This window comes from Phycodurus eques, chromosome 1 (assembly GCF_024500275.1).
Source record: "Phycodurus eques isolate BA_2022a chromosome 1, UOR_Pequ_1.1, whole genome shotgun sequence".
Classification (NCBI taxonomy): domain Eukaryota; kingdom Metazoa; phylum Chordata; class Actinopteri; order Syngnathiformes; family Syngnathidae; genus Phycodurus; species Phycodurus eques.
Window position 1 is genome coordinate 16,214,661 of NC_084525.1, and position 24,769 is coordinate 16,239,429.

General features: G+C 40.5%; 1 protein-coding gene across 3 annotated transcripts in view; it reads left to right on the plus strand.

Annotated features, from left to right (window-relative positions):
* Positions 1 to 24,769, plus strand: part of prkar2aa (protein kinase, cAMP-dependent, regulatory, type II, alpha A) — a 65,196-nt gene that overhangs the window by 32,731 nt on the left and 7,696 nt on the right. For all 3 annotated transcript variants that reach the window (XM_061680529.1, XM_061680521.1, XM_061680512.1), the window contains exons 4-6: positions 4,964 to 5,100; positions 5,614 to 5,720; positions 20,274 to 20,415. In XM_061680529.1, coding sequence (XP_061536513.1) covers positions 4,964 to 5,100; positions 5,614 to 5,720; positions 20,274 to 20,415 — 386 coding nt within the window. The remainder of the gene's footprint in view (positions 1 to 4,963; positions 5,101 to 5,613; positions 5,721 to 20,273; positions 20,416 to 24,769) is intronic.

Here is a 24,769-nt window from a genome sequence, read left to right on the forward strand (position 1 = left end):
GTCGGCTACTCCAGCATGTGCACTAATTTCCACATTGATTGGAATGTACGAAGGAAATGTGCTTGTATTCATGCGTACGCACAGATTCATACATCTGGGGCCTAATGTACAAAGACTTGCGTGGATTTCCTCCTAAAACATGGCGTACGCTCAAATCCAGAAAACGTCGTACGCACAAAAATATTCAGATGTATGAAACTGTGTACTCATGAATCCAAGCACATTTCCTTTGTACATTCCAATCAACGTGGAAATGAGCGCAAGTGTTGGAGTAGCTGACTCCTCCCTGTCCACGCCCCATATTTGAATATGCAAATCATATTTAAATGAACCCTGCACCTGAGATGCCGATCTCTGCATGATCAGAAAAAACGGAAACTGAGCGAGGTAATGAAGAAAAATAAGTTTTCTGAATGTGAAGTTGCTCAAAGTGGAGGCACGCAAGAAAATCCTCTTTTCCACGCTGTCCTATGGCGTTAACAATATGCGAAAGAGAAGTGAATGGGAAAGCCCGTGTGCGGCTGTGGATGCTGTGGAGACAGAATAGTGCGCACACGCTGAACTAAAAAAGAAGTGGTCAGACATTAAGGTGGATGTGAAGCAGAGGACAGCTGCCCACCGCCAAAGTGTGGCCAAAAAAAGGTGGAAGAACCGTCGCGGAGGGTCTCACCCCGTTCGAGCAGAGAATCGCTGCAATCATGGGTGACGCTGCTCTCTCAGGGGTGGTGGGAGCACATGTGGCTGACTATGATCACCCCACAAGGTTAATACCATGTATTTTTAGAACTCATAACAAATGTGTTCATACAGTAACCTACACTCAGCCCTGTGAGATACAGGTTCATGCATAAATGTTCTGTGTGTGGTATTTGTAATAAATCTTTTGAATTAAAGTAGAAGCACATCAGCATATCAAAGAGGATATCAAAAACTTTGACTCTATTTTGATTACTCAATTTATTATTTTAATACACAGGAGAGGACACGCATACTGACAAAAAAATAATTTTCTTTTTTAGGAGAAGAGAGGTAAATTGTCAATTTAAACACATTTTAATCATGTGCAACCGATGTACATGTTCAAATGAAGTAAATTCAAAGGACTTTTTTTTTTTTTTTTTTTTTTTTTTTTTTGTCAGTGCATGTGCTGGAGTCACGAAGCGATTGTGAGGGCAACCGGCTGCATAAATGCCTTGATCAATTAATAGGTGTCCTCACAAATATCAGTGGTTCATTAAGTACGCTGGTTAACAAAGGAATTCTCAGTCCTTGCCTCAATCGCATTGTTGAAATCAAATGTTGCCGGACATGAATTGTTCATCAGTGCTAATTATTCATGTACATGTCTCTGGTGTGCAGATTTTTTCGAACAGTTTCCCAGCATCACTTCTAAGTGTCGCCAAAGCACCAAAAGCTGCAGAAACGTGCGTACGCCAGCCATGCAGTTGGCGTGAGGCACCGCACATTTCCACGGTCATTTCACTCTTGATACATCTGACCTTTGCCGTGAAAAAGAACGGACGCCACGTTTTTGTGCGTACGCACCTTTTGTACATGAGGGCTCTGGATATTTTTGTGCGTACGACGTTTTCTGGATTTGAGCGTACGCCATCTTTTAGTAGGAAATCCACGCAAGTCTTTGTACATGAGGCCTCAGGTCTGCTCGGCACATGCAAGCCTTCACTCTGGATATGTTCTTCAGATGGTAGAAGACAGTTTTAGTAATTGATTTTATAATGACTGTTGAAAGTCAGTTCAGGATCTTATCAGTGCACGAAGGTGTCGGACTTGGTCTCTGGTTTTTAAAGAGATTGACTCCAGGTATTTACGAACAGCAATCCTCTTTTTTGCCAAAAACAATTATCAGTTTTGTTGTGGTTTAATTTAATAATTTTTATTGGTCACATCCACTTCTCTGTTTTAGACAGTGACACAACACCTCAATTGAACTGTAGTCATCTGGAGACACTGCTAGATAACTGTGTGTCATCTGCATAGCTGTAATAGTCAGAATAAAAATTCTGAAGAATTTGACCCAAGGGTACAGGCTGAACAGGAGGGGTCCAAGAACTGACCCTTGACAAACCCCATAGGTTATATATGTCAAACTCGGGCCCGTGGGCCAAATTAATTATATTTGGCCCGCAAGACCATATCAAATGTGTATTAGAGCTGGCCCGCCAGTATATAGGACATGCGCCACTAATATGACAAATCCCGGAATGCTTTGCTAGTAGTGTGTTGCCCCGTCTGTCTAGACCGGCGAGCGCCCCTTCCCTTTCTGTTGCTGTCGTTAGCTGTTGTTGTTGGCCTTTGAAAAAAGATTTACATAAAAAAGAGGCAGTTGGAGATAGATAAATAGAAGGTAGATAGACAGACAGAATAATTCATATCTATTTAAATACAAAACAAATACCACTGATGTCTTTTATCGCAAATTTGATTTCTCATGTTTATAATATTAAAGTTTGTGTATTCCAGATTCAGTGTTTGTCATATGATAAACTTTAATGCTACATTTCTGCAGAGAAGGGAAACATGCACATCGCAGTGATTTTTCATTAAATATTGAGTTTGGCCCGTGACATTGTCCCAATTTTTAATTTTGGCCCACCGTGAATTTGAGTTTGACACCCCTGATCTAGAGGTTATGAAAAAGCTGTACACTTTCATTGCAATATGCCACCGCCCCCTAGGGGGTTATGAAAAAGGTGTACACTTTCATTCTAATATGGCACCCTCAAAAATGCATTATACGTAAGTTTTTCCAGAATTTTTAGTTCAACTTTGGGGGTGCGCATTATGCACGAGAAATGACGGTAGCTTGTAACGATGTCATAAATCAACATTGATTGATTACCCAGTGACCTGGTATTGAAAAGAGCTCGTCTCTCAGAGATAAGTGGAGACAATGGTTTGATAGATTCACATTTTATCCTCACTTAAGTTTGTAGTTCTCCTTTTTTGTGCCATTTTTCTTTGACCACCTTTCTGTCCCTTGTAGTTACAGGGATGAAAAATGCCTGATCTCCATAGGGGTCTGACTTATTCTGGAAAAGACCCAGCAGATATCAGTCAGATATCAAATAGAATGTTCCAGACTCCAGAGACTTTTTGGCGCTGTTTGCGCCAATCATTCGTCTAGCTCACCAATCAAACGAAACAAGAAAGTAATATGACCTCACACGTCTTCCATTAGGTTTCCCGTGCATCAGCCCCGCTGATTGTCGTGCCTATGTGGCGGCCATATTGGGAAGGGCGTCGTTACCATGAAGACAACGGCGCGCGACTCATGTTTACATTTTGTCGAACAAAAACAACAGCTTTCTTGTATTGTAGTATTTGTCTGGCGCTGTCTGCCCAAACGTGGATATTTCAGCTCACAATTATCTAATTGGTTTACAGATGTTAATATTAAATGTATTAAGCGAGGGATTGTTATATTAGGGATTATGTCACAACACAGAATGAACTAACTTCAAATCTGGAAATGGCCAATAAAAACAGAAAAAATAAATAAATAAATAAAATAAATTTAATATTTTCCGCGAGGATGCATTTGGGATTATCCTTTGAAATTGGTAATAGTGAAAAATGAAGTGAAACAGACAATGATTTTAGTCAATTATTTTCCAGAAGGAGAGTACTTAAAGAGGAGGATTGCTATTCATGTGGCACAGCTTGAAGCAGGCATCAGGTGCAGGTGGAGATGGGCCTGGCTCAAGTTGGAGGCCAAAACAAAAAATCAAAGAAATGAGACAAATTTAATTTGAATCTTAAATTTGTACATCAACATGTACTCGAGCGGTGTAAATAAATGTTTTCTGCGTGAAGAATTTGTATTTTTATTTTGCCTTATTGTACTCTTCAGAGTCTTCCAGGTTGTTTTATGTTAAAATAAAAAATAATTTCTGTGGGGGCCCAGGGGATCCCCCCCAGAGACCCCCCTACAATGTTTTTTTTGGTCACCTTTTTCATGCCTTTGGCATTTGCATGTCTGTATAATAAATATGTAATAAAAAAAAATTATTCAAAACTAACTGAACACCTTAGACTACCTTGCATGCTGTTTATTCGACTATGGTCTTGCGAATGACTTGTTTTGAGTTCTTCAAACAGGATTTCCACCTTCGATATCCTCTACAAAAATGCATAATATTAAATCTTAAATTGCATCAAGAACTTGTAAGGTCGTCATATTTTGAATAGGTGTCTAATGGATTTGCGGTAATTGCAAGACCACTTTATTATATGACATGGCTCATTTGAGGCCACTTTGTGGACCAAAACTGATATACTGTATTCAGATAAAGTAATAACATTATTGTCAGGGGAAATTTTACTAAATGTGGCTGTATTAACGATCTGTCACTTTTATAAGTCAAAACAAGTCTACACAAAAGACAGACAAAACATTAGTTTGCAATGCTGGTGAGAATAGGAGGTCTGGATGAGATCTTTCAAAAGGCTCGTGTTTGTTGCAGCTACATTTTTCATTCATTGTCGTCGAACTAAAATAACACACAAATGATTTCAAGCCATATTGGGGCACTTTGGTCCAGAGGCCAGCACTGTAATTTGACAGCAAAAAATTTGTCCAGTAATATGCAGGGGAGGTTGATGACTCAAAATTACATGCATGAATGAATGCAGTGTGAATGTTTCTTTGAGTGGCGATCCTGCCAGTCACCTGATGCCAGCTGACTGTGTGTACAAAGTAAAAGATGAATACTTCAAGACACAGACATATTATTGTACACAAAAGAATGCTTTAATTAGCTTGCTGTCTGTTTTAACTGCTAATTCACTATGAAAATCTAATCTTAAATACAAGGTTGGTTTTTTTTTGGGGGGGGGGGGGTTGCAAACAAATCATCAGAAAATGTGTGCAGAATCTATCGTGGACTAGTAAATGATATTGTGTATTATAGTCCAGCTAATCAGATAATGCATATTGATCCAGTGTGTGCAGAGGCATTCAATCCAGATGAGGATGATGAAGACACAGAACCCAGAGTGGTTCACCCAAAAACAGATGAACAGCGCTGTAGACTGCAGGAGGCCTGTCGGGATATCTTGTTCTTCAAAACACTGGATCAGGTAAATAATGGGAATAATGACTTGGCATGCATGCACATTAGTGAGAATAGGCGAGTTCTCTTGTTGTCCTTTATTAATAGCATAGTAAAATTTGAAATCCGCCCATGTATGGGATTTTTCCCAAACCTTTGCGTCTCTTGTAAAGTCCCTGTACTTATTTATTTGCATCTGCTCGAGCTTCAACTGAATGAGATGTATTTTCCCATTGTGAATCACAGTGGCATCACAATGATATATCTCTAACATTATATTGAACCTTTACCCCAGGGATGGCATGATTGTCTTGGGATTGCATATTCTTTTGAAACATGGATAAAATGTCTCTAAATGTGAACAAAAAGTGGTTTCTCTCCCTGAGATAAGCTAGTCTTAGCTCGCCTCCCTTCGGGGGCCTTACTCACATGAGCGATATGGCTTTTTTAGCTTCTCATTCAATTCCACTGTTGCTCCTTGTTTCTTGTGCATTTTTTGTGTCTGACGTCGTTCTTCTTGTCCTTCTCATTCTCACTTCAGGAGCAGTTCTCTGAAGTGCTGGACGCAATGTTTGAATTAAGGGTTCAGCCCCAAGAGCATGTGATCGACCAGGGAGACGATGGGGACAACTTTTACGTCATAGAGCGGTAATGGTACAAGTACTGTAATTTATTAGTGTATAATACGCTCTAGAATATAATAGGCACCTTCAAAATCACCCTATCCGTATTTTATTAGGTTTTTCAAAGAATTATTCTGTGTGCATGTGCTGACAAAATACATTTTACTGAATTATGGAAATTATAATTAGATAACATTTGTGTTGCTTCCTCACTATTTCGAATTGCGTTTTCATAACAAAGAACAAAGACGGTGATCGGCTGAAATCAATGCTCGATGATAAGTGTTACATTTTAATAGTACTGTTGGAAATGGTACCGTAATTTCTTGTGTATAATGTGCACCCATGTATAATACGCACCCCCAAAGGTGACCTCAAAATTCTGGAAAACCCTTCTACCTATTTATAATGCATTTTTACGATGCATGATTTAGCTTCTACCCATATGATCAAAACACAAGTATTATCTGTATTTTATTTTTTTCGAAGAATTATTCTGAAGTTAAGCACTTCGTTAGAACATGTAATACTTTCTTTTTATTTACTTGCGCTTCTTTTGAAATTCACAGCCCAACTTTTTATTTCGTAAATGAGAAAACACACAGTTGTGCGGATATGTTTGATTACCTGGGGAGAATTTGTAAGATGGATACAATTGTTTAAAGACACGAATGGCGTGAATTGTGGCTGACAGCAGCTTGTTTTGTTGTGATGTTCTGTGTTACTGCTGGTTCAATAAAATGACTGGAATTGCACTGGCCACTCCATTCATCCTTGACCACTTGCGAGAGTCTTAGTCTGAACAATTGTTGCTGATGGATTGACACTAGTCGGATGTTGACGCCTGTGGCTTGACGCTGCTGTACTCTGATGAGAGCGGCTGACATTGTAATATAAATGAGTCTTATTGCCAGACTTTGAAGGGACGATAATCCTGGATAGTTTATACAGCATTGGTCTTCTGACTCTTGTAGGACTTAAAATATCCATAGCCGCTGCCAAACTTGTGACGTTACATTCCCTCTCATCAACAGTATGCTGTTGGGCTGTTTTTTTCTCTTTATTTATTATTTTTTTTCCCCCAGTGCACGGCATTCTTTTTTGTTTTTGAACAAGTTCTGAGACAATATAGGGAAACATTAAATCGCTACTGTGCATGTTACGTACCAGGTTTTTATTTCTATGTTAGAAAAGGGTGAGGGAGTTTGATGATGTAAACAATTATTCTTAGCTGGGCTGTGATAGGTCAAGAGGCTGGGGGTAGCTCTAAATTATTTTCCTAGCTTCTACCTCCTGTATATACAGTTCAACGACAGTGAACCGGCAAAAGGAGAAATGTGATCCCTAAAGCCTCTGTTGTAGCAGAATACCTTGCGGCGTCACCGGCATTCTTTTTTTCCCCTATCGAACGTTTTATCAAACTTATTTTCTATTGATATCGATCACATCTATTACGATACATTTTGAAATTGAATTATCGCCCAGCCCTAATTACATATCATATTGGAATGAAAGTACCGCTTTTTCACAACCCCAAGGTACTGGTATACATCTATACAATGTGACAAAAATTTCCTTCTACCTATGTATAATACACACTCGATTTTTTAAATTATTATTATTTTTTTAACTAATTTTTTTAGGGGAAAATAAATCCATTTTATACACGAAAAATTATGGCAGTCCCACCTTTCACATTTTTCTCCAAGTTTAATACAACATAACTGTGAGACTGCGGTAGACCAAGAGACCCCTGACTGTATGGACCCTTTCCCAAAAATCCGAATATCATGAAAAAAAGTTCATTTATTTCCATAATTGCATTCAAAAAGTTAAACTTTCATAGATTACAGATTCAGGGCCCACAATTTAAACAATTTAAAATATGTATTTGTTTATTTTTACATAATTTGGGGTTCCAGCTCATAAAACCCACGAAATTAGGAATTCTAAAAATTAGAATAATGTGAAGAAATCCCCAATTATTTCTCGGTTTTTGTCAAAAAAACCCCAAATAATTTAAGGTCACATTAAATCAATCAAAATATGGTACTTTCAAAATTATATGTTAATGTTCAATACTTGGAAATCCATTTGCTTTAATCACTGCCTCGATGCGCCGTGGCATTGAGGCAATTAGCCTGTGGCATTGCCAAGGAGTTATGGAAGCCCAGATTTCCTTGATGCTTGCTGTCAGTTCTTTTTTGTTTTTGGGTCTGCTGCCCCTCATTTTTCTCTTAATACCCCATAGATTCTCATTTGGGATTTAGAGCAGAGTGTACCAACACCAGCACTGGACATTACAGCCCAAATCATGACTGACTGGGGGTATTTCACACTGGACGTCAAGCAGCTTGGGTTCTGTTCTTCATCCGTGTTCCTCCAAACCCTTGGACCTTGATTCCCGAATGAAAGGCACACATTCATTGGAAAAGAGGACCTTGGACCACTGGCCATCAGTTCAGTCCTTCTTCTCCTTGGCCCAATTGAGACGCTTCCTCAGAATAGCTTCAGAAGTGGCTTGACGCGAGGAACACGACAGTTGTAGCCCATCTCCTGGATGTGTCTGATTGTGGTGGTTTTTGAACCCGTGACTCACGCCTCATTCCTCTCTTTCTGGATCTCTGCTAGATTCTTGAATCTTCTCTGTTTGATAATCCACTGAAGCCCACGGTCTTTTGCTGGTGCTTCTTCTCCTGTCACATTTTGTTCTTCCATTGGTATGCTAGGACACAGCACTCTGTGAACAGCCAGCCTCCTGAGCTATGAACATTTCTGGCTTACCCATCCTTTGGAGGGTATCAATGATGCTATTCTGGCCAGTTGTCAAGTCAGCAGTCTTTCCCATATTGAACCAAACTGAAGCACTTTAATGAGACCTGGGGAAACCTGTGCAGGTGCTTTGAGTTTCGGAGGTGATTAGTGTGAGACTCTCAGTTTAAAACATTTATGGCCTGCAAAATTTGGGCTGATTTCTTCACAGTATTCTAACTTTTTGAATTCCTGATTTCATGGGTTTTATGAGCTGGAAGCCCAAATTATGTAAAAATAAAAAAAATACAGTGATCCATCGTTTTTTGCAGTTAATGGGGACCAGAACCTCCCGCGAAAGGTGAAAAACCGCGTTATAGCATTTGCCGCACCCCCTCCCCCCCAATCTAGGAATTTTCATGTATATGTGTACCAGAATGTTTAAAATATGTAAACAGCGTTTATACTTTACATATTTGAGACAAAGATTACAACAGTACACTTACTTACTTAAATCTTTATTTATAAAACCTTATACAGTAATTAACATTCATCAACATTGCCTTCTGAGAGAGGCGAAAAGGCTTGCGTTGGTGGCGGAGGAGAGGCTCTCACTTGACTCTTAGAGGCTTTAGGTTCACTCGGAGACGCTTCTGCTGGAGACGCATTTTGTAGCTGGGGCTTTACCTTGGAGAAAAACATGGTGATGGGTAGTTGTTGTCTTTGTTTTTTCTTTTGCTTCAAAATTCCCCTGTACAAGGGTCCATATTGAAGCAGTTTTGCGGACATTTGCTTCCTCTTTGTTGATGCACCGCACTGTAGGTTCATTCATGCCATAATGGCGTGCCACAGATGCATAACTTCTGCCCTCTTTGATCATATCTAAAAGTTTCACTTTTTCGCTGATGGTCATCATCTTCTTCTTCCTCTTGGGCGCCCCGGAGGAAGCTTTCGCAGGGGCACAGCGCTTAGACGGCATTGTAAGGGCTTAATTAATAAAAAAAAGATATCGCTTAAACAAAAAAAAGTTGTCACGAACACAACACTTAAATACTGTATGCGAGACTGTCAACAGGGTGGATGAGACTGGCGAGACACAACAAGGGAAGTTGCTGGGTGAGGCTGCGATGATGCGCAGCCAATCAGCTCACGGGATAAATCACTCGTGTTCTCATTGGTCGATGTCGCGCCGGGAACCAATCACACGCCTTGTAGGAGTGCCCGTGACATGTACAGTACAGTACAGGCATGTACAAAGCCTCTGAGTCAACTCATCTCTTTGTTTGGCATGCAGGGAAACCTTCTCTCTCGTGCATGAAACATGTCTTTCCGCAATATGGCTGCTGATATGGCTGTATTTTTTCATTTTTATTTTTTGATGAATTAATTTTTTTTATTAATATTTTGGAAAACCCCGCGAAGCACTGAAGCCGCAAAACGTGAAGCGCGAAGTGGCGAGGGAACACTGTACTTGAAATTGTTTAAAATGTGGGCTCTGAATCTGTAATCTATGAAAGTTTAACTTTTTGAATGGAATTATGAAAATAAACTTTTCCATGACTTTATACTAGAAAACTTAGTTAAGGTTTGAAGACTTGCCAAATCAATGAAATCAGAACTAGGGTTTAAAAGGTTGTTTTCCCCACCCTGGCCTTTAATTACGAATCAGTGCCAGACAGTGAGAGTCCACTGATGTCATCTTGCAATCTGCATACACAGTCTAAGCCTTTTTATCTTTTCTCTGCATGAGGTATGTAATGATGACCATTACATGCAGCACACCTGCCAAGTCATACTATCCCAGGGTATTACCAGGACTGTAAAAAAAATTATAATCCTCTCAGGGTGCATTCAGACTTGAAGTCTGGATTTATACTCGTCTGAGTTCTCCATGATGTGCTCCAGAAAAGTACACTTTTCTTACTATTCATCAGTGTAGTAGACATAACCAGAGGGACTCAAAATCAGGAACGTTGGAGTAACGTCCATCCATTTTCTGTCCTGCTTATCCGAATTAAGGTTGGTTGTAGGTGAGCTAGAGCCTATCTCAGCTGACTTTGGGTGAGAAGTGGGGTACAGCCTGACTCACCAACCAATCATAGAGAACACATACAGACAAACCCATTGACACAAGTACAATTTAACAGTGCACCCTAAGCATCTAGTTGTCCCTTAACATCTTTATGAACTGGTCCTTTCTTGACAAACGAAACCTAAAGTGAAAGGAAAGGAGAAAAAAATGTTGGGGAAAGAATACAGTATATTGTATGTGCCCCCACGAGTTAGAGCTGGGTGATATGAAAAAAAATCTTCTAGCATGATATTGGGCCATTTTATATCATGATAACGATATACCACGATATAGTACATTGTCAGCTATTCTATGAAACATTTTACAACATAGTATGACCGATTACCTTTTCCTCACTTTCTTTCAAAGTGACAAACAGACCTGTCACAAATGAGAAATGTATTCAGTAGTGCTGCAATTAGTGCTACAGCTATCGAATATTTCAGTAATCGAGTAGCCGACTGAGAATGCTATCGAACAATCAAGTATTCAGGTAAATATATTTTTGCTTGGTTTAAGAGCAGTTAAGAATCTTCTTTTCCTTTCGGCTTGTCCCTTTAGGGGTCGCCACAGCCCGTAATAATTTTCCATGTAAGCCTATCTCCTGCATCCTCCTCTCGAACACCAACTGCCCTCATATTCTTCCCTCACGACATCCATCAACCTTCTCTTTGGTCTTCCTCTAGCTTTGTTGCCTCGCAGCTCCATCCTCAACATCCTTCTACCAATATACTCACTATTTCTCCTCTGGATGTGTCTAAACCATCGAAGTCTGCTCTCTCTAACTTTTTCTCCAAAACATTGAATCTTGGCTGTCCCTCTGATGAGCTAATTTCTAATTTTATCCAACCTGGTCACTTGGAGAGCGAACCTCAACATCTTCATTTCCGCCACGTCCAGCTCTGCTTCCTGTTGTCTCGTCAGTGCCACTGTCTCTAATCCATACATCATGGCTGGCCTCACCACTGTTTTATAAACTTTGCCCTTCATCCGAGCAGAGACTCATCTGTCACATAACACACCTGACACCTTCCTCCACCCGTTCCAACCTGTTCTTCCACCTGCTCCCTGCTTTCACTGCAGATCACAATGTCATCTGCAAACATCATGGTCCACGGGGATTCCAGTCTAACCTCATCTATCAGCCTATCCATCACCACTGCAAACAGGAATGGGCTCAGGGCTGATCCCTGATGCAGTCCCACCTCCACCTTAAATTAGTCTGTCACACCTACAGCACACCTCACCACTGTTCTGCTGCCCTCGTACATGTCCTGTATTATTATAACATACTTCTCTGCCACTCCAGACTTCCGCATGCAGTACCACAGTTCCTCTCTGTGTACTCTGTCATAGGCATTCTCTAGATCTACAAAGACACAATGTAGCTCCTTCTGACCTTCTCTGTACTTTTCCATCAACATCCTCAAGGCAAATAATGCATCTGTGGTACTCTTTCTAGGCATGAAACCATACTGTTGCTCGCAAATACTCACTTCTGTCCTGAGTCTTGCCTCCACTACTTTTCCCCATAACTTCATTGTGTGGCTCATCAACTTTATTCCTCTATAGTTCCCACAGCCCTGCACAGCACCCTTGTTCTTAAAAATGGGCACCAGCACACCTTTCCTCCATTCCTCAGGTATCTTCTCACGCGCTAGAATTCTATTGAACAAGCTGGTCAAAAACTCCACAGCCACCTCTCCTAGATGCTTCCATACCTCCGCAGGAATGTCATCAGGACCAACTGCCTTTCCATTTTTCATCCTCTTTTATGCCTTTCTAACTTCCCCCTTACTAATCATTGCCACTTCTTGGTCCACCACACTACGCTCCCTTCTCTCTCATTTTCCTCATTCATCAACTCCTCGAAGTATTCTTTCCATCTATCTAGCACACTACTGGCACCAGTCAACATATTTCCATCTCTATCCTTAATCACCCAAACCTGCTGCACATCTTTCCCATCTCTATCCCTCTGTCTGGCCAACCTGTATAGTCTCAGCTTCCACCACATGGTTCTCCGCTCTGCTCTTGTCTTCCTAATCTTACACACCACCATCCTATGCTGTCTAGCCACACTCTCCCCTACCACTACCTTACAGTCGGTAACCTCCTTCAGATTACATCGTCTGCACAAGATGTAATCCACCTGCATGCTTCTACCTCCGCTCTTGTAGGTCACCCTATGTTCCTGCCTCTTCTAGAAAAAAGTGTTCACTACAGCCATTTGCATCCTTTTTGCAAAGTCTACCACCATCTGTCCCTCTAAGTTCCTTTCCTGGATGCCGTACATACCCATTACTTCTTCGTCACCCCTATTTCCTTCACCAACATGTCCATTACAATCACGACTCTCTCTGTCTGGGATGCTCAGAACTACTTCGTCTAGCTCCTTCCAGAATTTCTCCTTCACCTCTCGGTCACATCCTACCTGTGGGGCATAGCTACGAATCACATTATACATAACACCCTCAAGTTCAAGTTTCAGCCTCATCACTCGATCTGATACTCTTTTCACCTCCAAGACATTCTTAGCCAACTCCTCTTTTAAAATAACCCCGACTCCATTTCTCTTCCAATCTACACCATGGTAAAAAAATTTAAGCCCTGCCCCTAAATGTCTAGCCTTACTGCCTTTCCACCTGGTCTCCTGGACACACAATATATCAACCTTTCTCCTAATCATCATGTCAACCAACTCCCGAGATTTTCCTGTCATAGTCCCAACATTCAAAGTCCCCACATTCAGTTCTAGGCTCTGTGCTTTCCTCTTCTCTTTCTTCCGAAGAACCCGCTTTCCACCTCTTCTTTGACTTCGACCCATAGTTAGCTGAATTTCCACCGGCGCCCTGTAGGTTGACGGCGCCGGTGGCAGACGTTGTTAACCCGGGCCACGACCGATCCGGTATGGAATTCTTTGGATGAACGCTCATATTTGTTTGGCAAAGTTTTAAGCCAGACGCCCTTCTTGACGCAACCCTCTGCATTTATCCGGGCTTGGGACCGGCCTACAGTTTGCAACTACCATTTTACCATGCAACACAATCCAGTACGTTCTCATGGATGTGCGTTTATGAATTTAGACCAGCTGACTATGAATAAGACAAATATTCTTAATACTCCTAGAAGTTCTGGAAGTGTTTAAACTCAAATTAAAACATCTATCTTGGAGTACATAAAGCACTAGTGGTCCTAATATCTTATCTTATAATATCTCTCTATAAGATTGAACCACACTTCCTTGTTCCATTACACATTATTGTCTATTAGAAGTGGTCAGCTCCTGACTGCACATCATGTTTTTATTTTCTTTATCATCACTCCACGTTGGCACGGTGGGACATCATCCAACAGCAAGCCACACGATGACGTCAACAATGACGATATATAAACATGGTGGCTCGCTATCAGATTTCCCAGCGTGCTTAGCGCTATTGTATAGTTCTTAAAATGCTGTTTTATATCAGTTGGTCATGTGGGAGGTGGAAAATACCTCCACAAAGCCGCAGTCTTAAAACTAAACACCAGGGTGCATTGTAACCTTAATATTGACACGGTATAAGAGTACATGAATTATAACATTTTAAATGTGACACTAAATATGGTGTAAATTAATAAATCACAAGATTTAAAACTCTACAACCCCAATTCCAATGAAGTTGGGACACAGAATACAATGATTTGCAAATCATGTTCAACCTATATTGAATTAAATACATTAAAAAGATATATATTTTATATATATATATATATATATATATATATATATTTATATATATATATATATATATATATATATTTAATGTTCAAACTGATAAACTTCATTGTTTTTAGCAAATAATCATGAACTTAGAATTTTATGGCTGCAACACGTTCCAAAAAAGCTGGGACAGGTTCATGTTTACCACTGTGTTGCATCACCTTTTCTTTTAACAACATTCAATAAACGTTTGGGAACTGAGGACACTAATTGTTGAAGCTTTGTCGGTGAAATTCTTTGCCATTCTTGTTTGATGTACAGCTTCAGCTGTTCAACAGTCCGGGGTCTGCGTTGTCGTATTTTACGCTTCATAATGACCCACACATTTTCAATGGGAGACAGGTCTGGACTGCAGGCAGGCCAGTCTAGTACCCGCACTCTTTTACTATGAAGCCACACTCTTGTAACACGTGCAGAATGTGGTTTCGCATTGTCTTGCTGAAATAAGCAGGGGCGTCCATGAAAAAGACGTTGCTTAGATGGCAGCATATGTTTCTCCAAAACCTGTATGTACCTTTCAGCATTAATGGTGCCTTCACAGGTGTGTAAGTTACCAATGCCATTTGCACTAACACAGCCCCATACCATCACAGATGCTGGCTTTTGAACTTTGCGACCATAACAGTCCGGATGGTTCTTTTCCTCTTTGGCCCAGAGGACACGACGTCCACAATTTCCAAAAACAATTTGAAATGTGGACTCGTCGGACCACAGAACACTTTTCCACTTTGCATCAGTCCATCTTAGATGAGCTCGGGCTCAGTTTCAAGTTGCACTTATTGGTGTAGCGCCGAACTGTATTTACTGACATTGGTTTTCTGAAGTGTTCCTGAGCCCATGTGGTGATATCCTTTACACATTGATTCAATGTTGGTTTTCGGCCTTGCCGCTTATATGCAGTGAATTCTCCAGATTCTCTGAACCTTTTGATGATGATATGGACCGTAGATGATGAACTCCCTAAATTCCTTACAATTGTACGTTGAGGAACATTGTCCTTAAACTGTTCGACTATTTTCTCACGCACTTGTTCACAAAGAGGTGAACCTCGCCCCATCTTTGCTTGTGAATGACTGAGCAATTCAGGGAAGCTCCTTTTATACCCAATCATGGCACCCACCTGTTCCCAATTAGCCTGGTCAACTGTGGGATGTTCCAAACCAGGTGTTTGATGAGCATTCCTCAACTTTCTCAGTCTTTTTTGCCACCCGTCCCAGCTTTTTTGTAACGTGTTGCAGCCATAAAATTCTAAGTTAGATTATTTGCTAAAAACAATCAAGTTCATCAGTTTGAACATTAAATATCTTGTCTTTATAGTGTATTCAATTAAATATAGGTTGAAAATAATTGTATTCTGTTTTTATTTATGTTTAACACAACATCCCAACTTCATTGGAATTGGGGTTGTAAAACACATCTACTCGTAGATGTCATTTCATTGTGAAGGAATTTTCTAACTTTGTGTAATATGCCCTATTGACGTTTGAAGATATTTGTGGGGAAAAATTGCGCATTATACATGAAAAATTACGGTAGTACCATGATACAACACATCACCGATTGAATTTACTTACCCAATCATTATCGCTGTTAGGCATGGCTCAATGCCCGTCCAATAGTAGTTTTGTAGATTTCGGCTAATGTTGCAGGATTTATATCCACATTTACTGCCTTCTTGCGCGTTTGTCAACATTAATTTTCTTTACCTTGCTTCCTGCAACACCTTCCACAAACTTCTGCGACTAATTTTGTCAATATTTAATTTGATTTGCGTGCTGGCGACAAAGGAAACAATGCATCTCATCAACAGCACCCTCTTTGACAGTAAAACGAAGCCACGCTTTTCGCCCACTTTTCTACCGTACATGGCCTGGCATGTTGCATTTTGTCATCTGTTCGATGCCCGCCATGAGCGCCGACTGACTTTTGACCAATCAGCAATTGCCTTTCTGTTTGTATCTGCCTGCCTGCAGCTTTCATTTCTTTTATCCATCCATGCTCTTTTTGTCAAATTATGAGACTTTTATTGTTTAATCTTTGTTTTGAGAGCAAGCTGACCGCTCAGAAATAGGTGTTATTCACTGTAAACCTTAAAAATATATATCACACATCTGTGTCTTTCTTCCCTTGCTTAGGTTACTTAAGCACACTGCCACATTAAAGGTAGCACATGCCTACGTCCTTTAAGTTTTGCAAATTTTAAAAAAACGTTCTCTGAGGTATCCTCAGCATTTTTTTCAAATCTAGGTGCTTGAATTAAGGACCTGTTTCAGCCCTACAGCATACATTTTGAAAATGCTTGCTTGAAAATTGGATAATTGACGATAGAAATGAAAATGATGAGGACAAATGGTATGATAGACATTTTCTATTGTCCCCACAATATATATATAATACCATATTGCCCAGCTCTACCACGAGTCTAAACATGGTATGCTGAATAATATTGTCTTCTGGAATAAGAATTAAACATTAACCCTAACATGAAACGTTTGGAACAAACAAACGGTGCTAAAAATGGAACCGTCAGCATCATTTTTGTTTCAACTTCTCAGGGAAGTTCCTACTGGGAGCACTTGTTAAAAGTGCATATATGTAAAACGCCATTATGGAACAAAATAAAGGTTTTTAACAAACATAACCTGTAAAACGGTTCAGTTGTTAAGATTTGTTAAAATATGTAAAATTGTTTGAGACTTCACTGTTGTGTCAAGATGCCAAACAGAAAAGGGGAAAGTCAAACTTTATTTTTCTTAAGTTCTGGACTTTATGTGAACACGTATAACATTGTCTTTTTATTTACCTGCGCTTATTGTGGAAGGCAGCCTTACTTTTATTTAGTAAAGGAGAGAACATTTCAGAGTTGTGCTCATATGTTTGATTACCAGGGCATAATTTGTAAGATGTGTTTCAATGACGTGTGCATACCAGGGCTCACATAGTCTCAAGTTTAAAATGATCTATGCCTATCCAACCTAGTCACTCAGAGAGAGAATCTTCATTTCCGCCACCTCCAGCTCTGCTTCCTGTTACCTCTTCAGTGCCACTGTCTCTAGTCCGTACATCATGGCTGGCCTCACCATCATAAACTTGGCCCTTCGTTCTAGCAGAGAATATTCTGTTACATAACACACTTGACACCTTCCTCCACCCATTCCCAACCTGTCAACCTGTTTCTTCACTTCCTTGCCACACTCACCATTGCTCTGGACTGTTGACCCCAAGTATTTAAAGTCCTCCACCCTTGCTATCGCTTCTCCCTGTAGCCTCACTCTTCCCCCTCCACCCCTCTTATTCATGCACATACAGTAGGTAGGTCATATTGCAGCAATTTGCTAAAATAATTTAAGTTCATTTTTTTCCTCATTTATGTACACACAACACCCCATATTGACAGAAAAAAACGTAATTGTTGAATTTTTTTGCAAATTTATTAAAAAAGAAAAACTGAAATATCACACAGCCATAAGTACTCAGACCCTTTGCTCAGTGTGTAGTAGAAGCACCCTTTTGAGCTAATACAGCATGAGTCTTTTTGGGAATGATGCAACAGATTTTTCACAACTGGAGTTGGGGATCCTCTGCCATTCCTCCTTGCAGATCCTCTCCAGTTTTGTCAGGTTGGATGGTGAATGTTGGTAGACAGCCATTTTCAGGTCTCTCCAGAGATGCTCAATTGGGTTTAAATCAGGGCTCTGGCTGGGCCGTTCAAGAACAGTCACGGAGTTGTTCTGAAGCCACACCTTCGTTATTTTCTTCTTTCTTTCTCCCTTTCTTTAATGTCCAACCTGATATACATATCATGATATGCCTCTTGTTTGGCCTTTGCCACCTCTACCTTTGCCCTGCTTCTGATCTCCACATATTCTTGTCTCCTCTCCTTGGTCCTCTGTATCCCACTTCTTCTTTGCTAAGCTCTTTCCTTGTATGATTTCCTGTACTTTGAGGTTCCACCACCAAGTCTCCTTCTCCTCTTTCCTCCCAGAAGATACAAGTACTCTCCTGCCTGTCTCTCTGATCACCTTGGCTGGAGTGGTCCAGTCTTTTAGATGATCCTCCTGTCCACCAAGAGACTGTCTCACCTCATCTTGAAAAGCCACACAACACTCTTCCTTTCTCAGCTTCCACCACTTGGTTCTCTGCTCTGCCTTCGTCCTCCTCCTCCTCACCACCATCCTATGCTTTCGAGCCACACTCTTCCCTGCCCACTACCTTAGAGTCAGTAACCTCCTTCAGATTACATCGTCTGCACAAGATGTAATCCACCTGCGTGCTTCTACCTCCGCTCTTGTAGGTCACCCTATGTTCCTGCCTCTTCTGGAAAAAAAATTTCACTACAGCCATTCCCATCCTTTTTGCAAAGTCTACCACCATCTGTCCCTCCAAGTTCCTTTCCTGGATACCGTACTTACCCATTACTTCTTCATTACCCCTGTTTCCTTCACCAACATGTCCATTGCAATCTGCACCAATCACAACTCTCTCTATGTCTGGGTCGCGTCTTACCTGTGGGGGAGAGCCACTAATTAGATGATACATAACACTCTCAATTTAAGGTTTTCTGCATCATCACTCGATCTGACACTCTTTTCACCTTCAAGACATTCTTGGCTCACTCTTCCTTTAAAATAATCCCTACTCCATGTTTCCCCCATCTACACCATGGTAACATAATCAGAACCCAGCTCCTAAGGTTCTAGCCTTACTCTCTTTCCACCTGCAGTCCTGGACACACAAAAGATCAACCTTTCTCCTAAACATCATGGCAACCAACTACTGAACTTTTCCTGTCATAGTCCCCACATTCAGTTCTAGGCTCAGTGCTTTCCTCTTTTCTTTCTGCCTAAGAACCTGCCTTCTACATCTCCTTTGTCTTCGACCCAAAGTAGCTGAATTTCCACCAGCGCCCTATAGATTAATGGGGGTGGTCGCGGACGTTGTTAAAACCCAGGCCATGACCGATCCGGTATGTAATTGTTTGGATGAATGTTCATATTTGTTTGACAAAGATTTGAGCAAGATGCCCTTCCTGACGCAACCCTCTGCATTTATCCGGGCTTGGGACAGGCCTACAGTTTGCACTGGCTTGTGCCCCCCCATCGGGCTGCAAGAAGAAGAAGATACTGTTGCCACCAACATCAACACAACACCATCCCGAAATAATGTTCAATCACTAATTAATAACGCTAAATTCCCAAAATCATGTTCAATCACTAATTAATAACGCAAAATTTATTACATCATTAATTCAATGGTAGAATACGGTGTTAGCTCGCCGCTGTTGGCGGCTAGCAGCTAGCTACCAGAGTGTCTGTGACGCTACAGCCGACAGAGTACTTTTCCGAGGCCATTTAATAGGCGAAAATTAATCTGCACACTTGCGGCTTACGATGCAGTATTTCAAAAGTATTTTTTAGAGTAATTCTTATTAGATTCAAGTCACCTGCATCAGACAAAGAAGACATGGGCATTTACAATATAAGGGGAAGTTTTGACTTCCTGGCTTTACTTCCGCTTTGATGTATAATATGATACTAAACTACAGACGTGAATATGGGTAGATGCTCTGCCTTAAGGCACAACTAAATTCTATAATTGGCCCCTCTGACTGATTGTGTGCTGTGGAATGTTTTTATTAATCACCATACAAGCCAACTGACATTTTTAGATTTGACCCTGGGAACAGCACGTGATCCTCAACCAACTGACTAGAATGGTCTCCTGTGTTCAAGTAGTGTTAAAATGTCAGATAAGTTGGGCTTGAGCAATACTGTGCGGGTTAGTAAAATGTTGGTCTTTTTTGAAACTGCTAGCTAATGAAATGATCTACAGAACTATGATAATTTCTCAAATTTGTGCTTTTTACAACTCAAGCAACAGGTCTGAGGGGCAATACTTTTCACTTGAACTTTTGCCTGAATTACATTAATCACATTGTTTTACTGTGCATGGACTGATTCAAGGTTTCTCTTGTTTGATTTCTCAATCTTCAGAGGCGTGTATGACATTGTGGTATCAGGAACATGCGTGGGTCAGTATGACAATAAGGGCAGCTTCGGGGAGCTGGCACTCATGTACAACACACCACGTGCAGCTACCATCATCGCCACCCAGGAGGGGTCGCTATGGGGGCTGGTAAGAGCATTGAAATACGCAATCAATCAAACCTGAAGCGTTTGTAGATATAAAACTGTTGATGTCACTTAGCAGTGCCGTGAAAAAGTATTGGCCCACTTCTCAAATTATTATGTTTTTGCATAGTTTCCCCACTTTTAGATCATCAAACAAATGGAAATATCAGACATAGACATATCCCAAGTAAACGTAAATTGCTTTTTTAAATGTTGATTTTATTAAGGGAAAAAAAATCAAATTAGGGCTGCACAATATATCATTTGAGCATCGCCATTGCAATGCAAGTGTGTATAATAGTCACATCACCGGGTTCTGTGCAATGCTGTTGTATTGATATGCAGTCAATCAACTGTATTATTAATAAGTGACCAGCAGAGGGACCTGGTTGGACGTGCTAATAAGATTAGCACCAATGTTACGGTAAATTTTAGCCTATCAAACAACACACATGGAGCAGCCCAGTGTGTTATGTACTTATTTTTTTGTATGAAAACGATTAATGAGGACATGGTAAACAATTACACGCCTGCATTTACTGTATTTCTCTTTAGGATGAGACGAACGAATGCATGTCATAACCGATTACACTTGGGGGGGGGGGGGGGACTTCAGGTGTACACTGTGATTTGCTTCAACTCATACACTTAATTAGAAATTTAAATAGATATGTTAAAACATAGGTGTAAAATACCGGATTGATTTAAAAAATGAATAGTGTTAGGGATTTGCTAATGATTCAACAGTATAACTGGGCATGAAAAATTATTCTAACTTGATGTGTGGCCAGATGGTTGCTCAACACTACAGTGCATTTAAATACATGTAGACTTAATAAAAAATGACTCTGTATACTTTTGTTCTCTCCTGAACATACAGGTGCTGGTCATATAATTATAATATCATGTAAAAGTTTATTTATTTCAGTAATTCCATTCAAAAAGTGAAAAAGTAATTATATTAATTCATTACACAGACTGATCTATTTCAAATGTTTTTCTTTTAATTGTGATGTTTATAACTGACAACTAATGAAAATCCAAAATTCAGTATCTCAGAAAATTTGATTAAGACCGATACAAACAAATATTTCTTGAAATGTTGGCCAACTGAAAAGTATGAAAATGAAAAGTATAAGCATGTACAGCACTCAATAGTTAGTTGGGCTCCTTTTGCCTGAATTCTGCAGCAATGAACAGGGATACCATGGTCCTTAAACCAGGTACTGGTAGCTTTGGTACTGTGTGCAGGTGCCAAGTCCTGTTGGAAAATGAAATCTGTGTTTCTATAAAGTTGCTCAGCAGCAGGAAGCATGAAGTGCTCTAAAACTTCCTGGTAGACTGCTGCGTTGACCTTGGAGCTAAGGAAACACAGTGGACCAACACCAGCACATGTCATGGCACCCCAAATCATCACTGACTGTGGAAACTTTACACTCGACCTCAAGCAACATGGATTCTCCTCTCTTCCTCCAGACTCTGGGACCTTGATTTCCAAAGGACATGGAAAATTTACTTTGATCAAAGAACATAACTTTTGACCACTCAGTAGCAATCCAGTCCTTTTTTTCTTTAGCCCAGGCGAGACCCTTCTGACGCTCTCTCTTGTTCAAGAGTGGCTTCACACAAGGAATGCGACAGCTGAAACCCATGCCTTGCATATGTCTGTGCGTGGTGGTTCTTGAAGCACTGACTCCAGCTGCAGTCCACTCTTTGTGAATCTCCCCCGCATTTTTTAATGGGTTTTTTTTTTGTTTTTTTTCCTCCCCCTCTCTCTCTACAATCCTCTCCAGTGTACGGTTATGCCTATTGCTTGTACACTTTTTGCTACCACATATTTTACTTCCCTTCACCTCTCTATTAATGTGCTTGGACACAGAGCTCTTAACAGCCAGCCACTTTAGGAATGACCTTTTGTGTCTTGCCCTCCTTGTGCAAAGTGTCAATGGTCATCTTTTGTACAACTGTCAGGTCAGCAGTCTTCCCCATGATTGTGTAGCCTACAAACTAGACTGAGAAACCATTGCAAGGCCTTTGCAGGTGTTTTGAGTTAAGTAGCTGATTAGAATGTGACACCAGGTGTCTTCAATATTGCACCTCTCCACAATATTCTAATTTTCTGAGATACTCAATTTGGGGTTTTCATTCGTTGTCAGATATCATCAACATTAAAAGAAATAAACGCTTGAAATATGTCAGTCTGTGTGAATGTATACGTTATAAAAGTTTCACTTTTTGAATGGAATTACTGAAATAGATCAACTTTTTCATGATATTCTAATCATATGACCAGCACCTGTAGTTTTTCTAGAGGGCAAAAGAGATGTGCTGGTTTTCATGTTACGTGTTTGTTGTCCTGTATTTTTTTAACATCGCAATATATATCGCAGGCTTGAAGAAAATCGCAATGTCACTTTTTGTCCCAATATCCTGCAGTCCTAATTCAAACCTACCTGGCCCTGTGTGGAAAAAGTAATGGCCCCCTTTGTTAAATCATGGATTAAGAGTGGCTGATTACTTCTTTTGGTTCATTTTTACTTACCACACCCAAGCCTGATTACCTCCAGACCTGTTCAATTAGGAACTCACTTAAAGTGCAACCAAACAGGATAAATAAAGACTTGTAAACTTGACAAATAACAGAAGAGTCTTGTAAACAAGCCTGACAATGAATCAATTAATGAATATAAAAATTTAAATTTATGCGAAATCAGGCTTCAAAATGGTCAAGAATTGAGACATTCTTTCAGCTTGTAGACGCTGTGGGCGTGTCGCTGAGAGCTCTGAAAATCCCGCTTCTCCTGTCAACCAAATACATGTACCACCTTCCTTCGCTCACAGTTCCATTCCAGCGACCAAGATATCACACGCTTTCACGGGCTGCAGAGAAGCAGCCTCTATAATGACCATAAACCGCGCCTCCAGGACAATTTCTGTCCTTTGAAATTCCACAGACAACGCGCTTCTGTGGCCACAGAATGGTGCTCCATAAGCGGCCAAAGCCACACGACGCTTTCCGGCCCTCCTGAATGAATTTTGTCCTCCTCGCCCGAGGGAAGAAGGCTGTGAGGCTACCGGCATGAACGCTGTTGTGCTGAACCTCCAGTGGCTTCTCTAACTGCTGGCAATGGGCTGCGGATCTCGTCCGTTTTACCGCTGCCTCGCAACACAACATGCATGGGTGCGAGACGGCAAGATATGTTGCCCAAATAACACAAAACACAGTACACTTCAGCGAAGATGTTATTTTTCAAGTTGTAGGCAGTTTCATGGCCAATTGGCAAAATACTGGTAGAACTGGATGAAGTTATTTATGAACAAGGAAGTGCAATTCTACTGAATGGCCACTGAATGGAATAAGGGCGCTTGGTTTTTATATAGTGGGATATACGCACGAGCCCCGTGATGTCACGGGGCTAGTTTTTAGCCCCGCCAACAAAATCAAGAAAAAAAAAAAAGAGAATTTAAAGCCATCTCTCATCTCAACAATTCAGTACTATATTGTTCTCAGTCTTTGCAAGTTTTCCGCACGTCAAACATATTTAATGTATTGGAAACAAAACACGAAAATGAGCTTGGTTGCATTTTAAATCGAGCCTATCTAATAAACTCGGCCAAAAGATCTCAAAAAGCTACAACAAAATGCTCCGATTAAAAAAAAAAATTTAATTAATTAAAAATCACATGAGAAATAACGTAATTGACAACTACCAGTTTGGAAAGGTTTTTAAAGCCATCCTCAAGGTTTAGGATTGTAGTGAACCGCGGTGAGACTTTATCTACAAATGGAGAAAACATGGAACACTGGTGAACCTTCTCAGGATTGACCGGCCTACAAAAACTACCACAAGAGCACAGTGACGACTCATCCAGGAGGTCAGAAAGGAACACAGGACAAAATATAGAGAACTGCAGCCTTCCTTGCATCAATTAAGGTCAGTGTTCATGACTAAATAATGATAAAGAGACTGGGGGGGGAAATGGCATTTATGGCGGAGTTCCAAGGCAAAAACTACTGCTGACAAAAAAACAAACTTAACTTTGTCTTTTGCAAAAACAAAACAAAAAAAAAGATTGATTCCCAAGAGTTTGGGGAGGATATTCTATGGACTGACGAGACGAAAGTTTAACTTTTGGAAAGTGTGTGTGTTGTTACAGCTGGCGTAAAATTAACACAGCATTTCGGAAAAACAACTTCATAAAAACAGTCTCCTCCAGGACCTGGATGACTTGCTGTGATTGATATAACCATGAATTCTGGTCTTTACCAGAAAATCCTGAAGGAGAGTGTTCAATCATCAGTTTGTGACCTCAAGCTGAAGCACACTTGGGTTCTGCAGCAGGACTACGACCCAAAA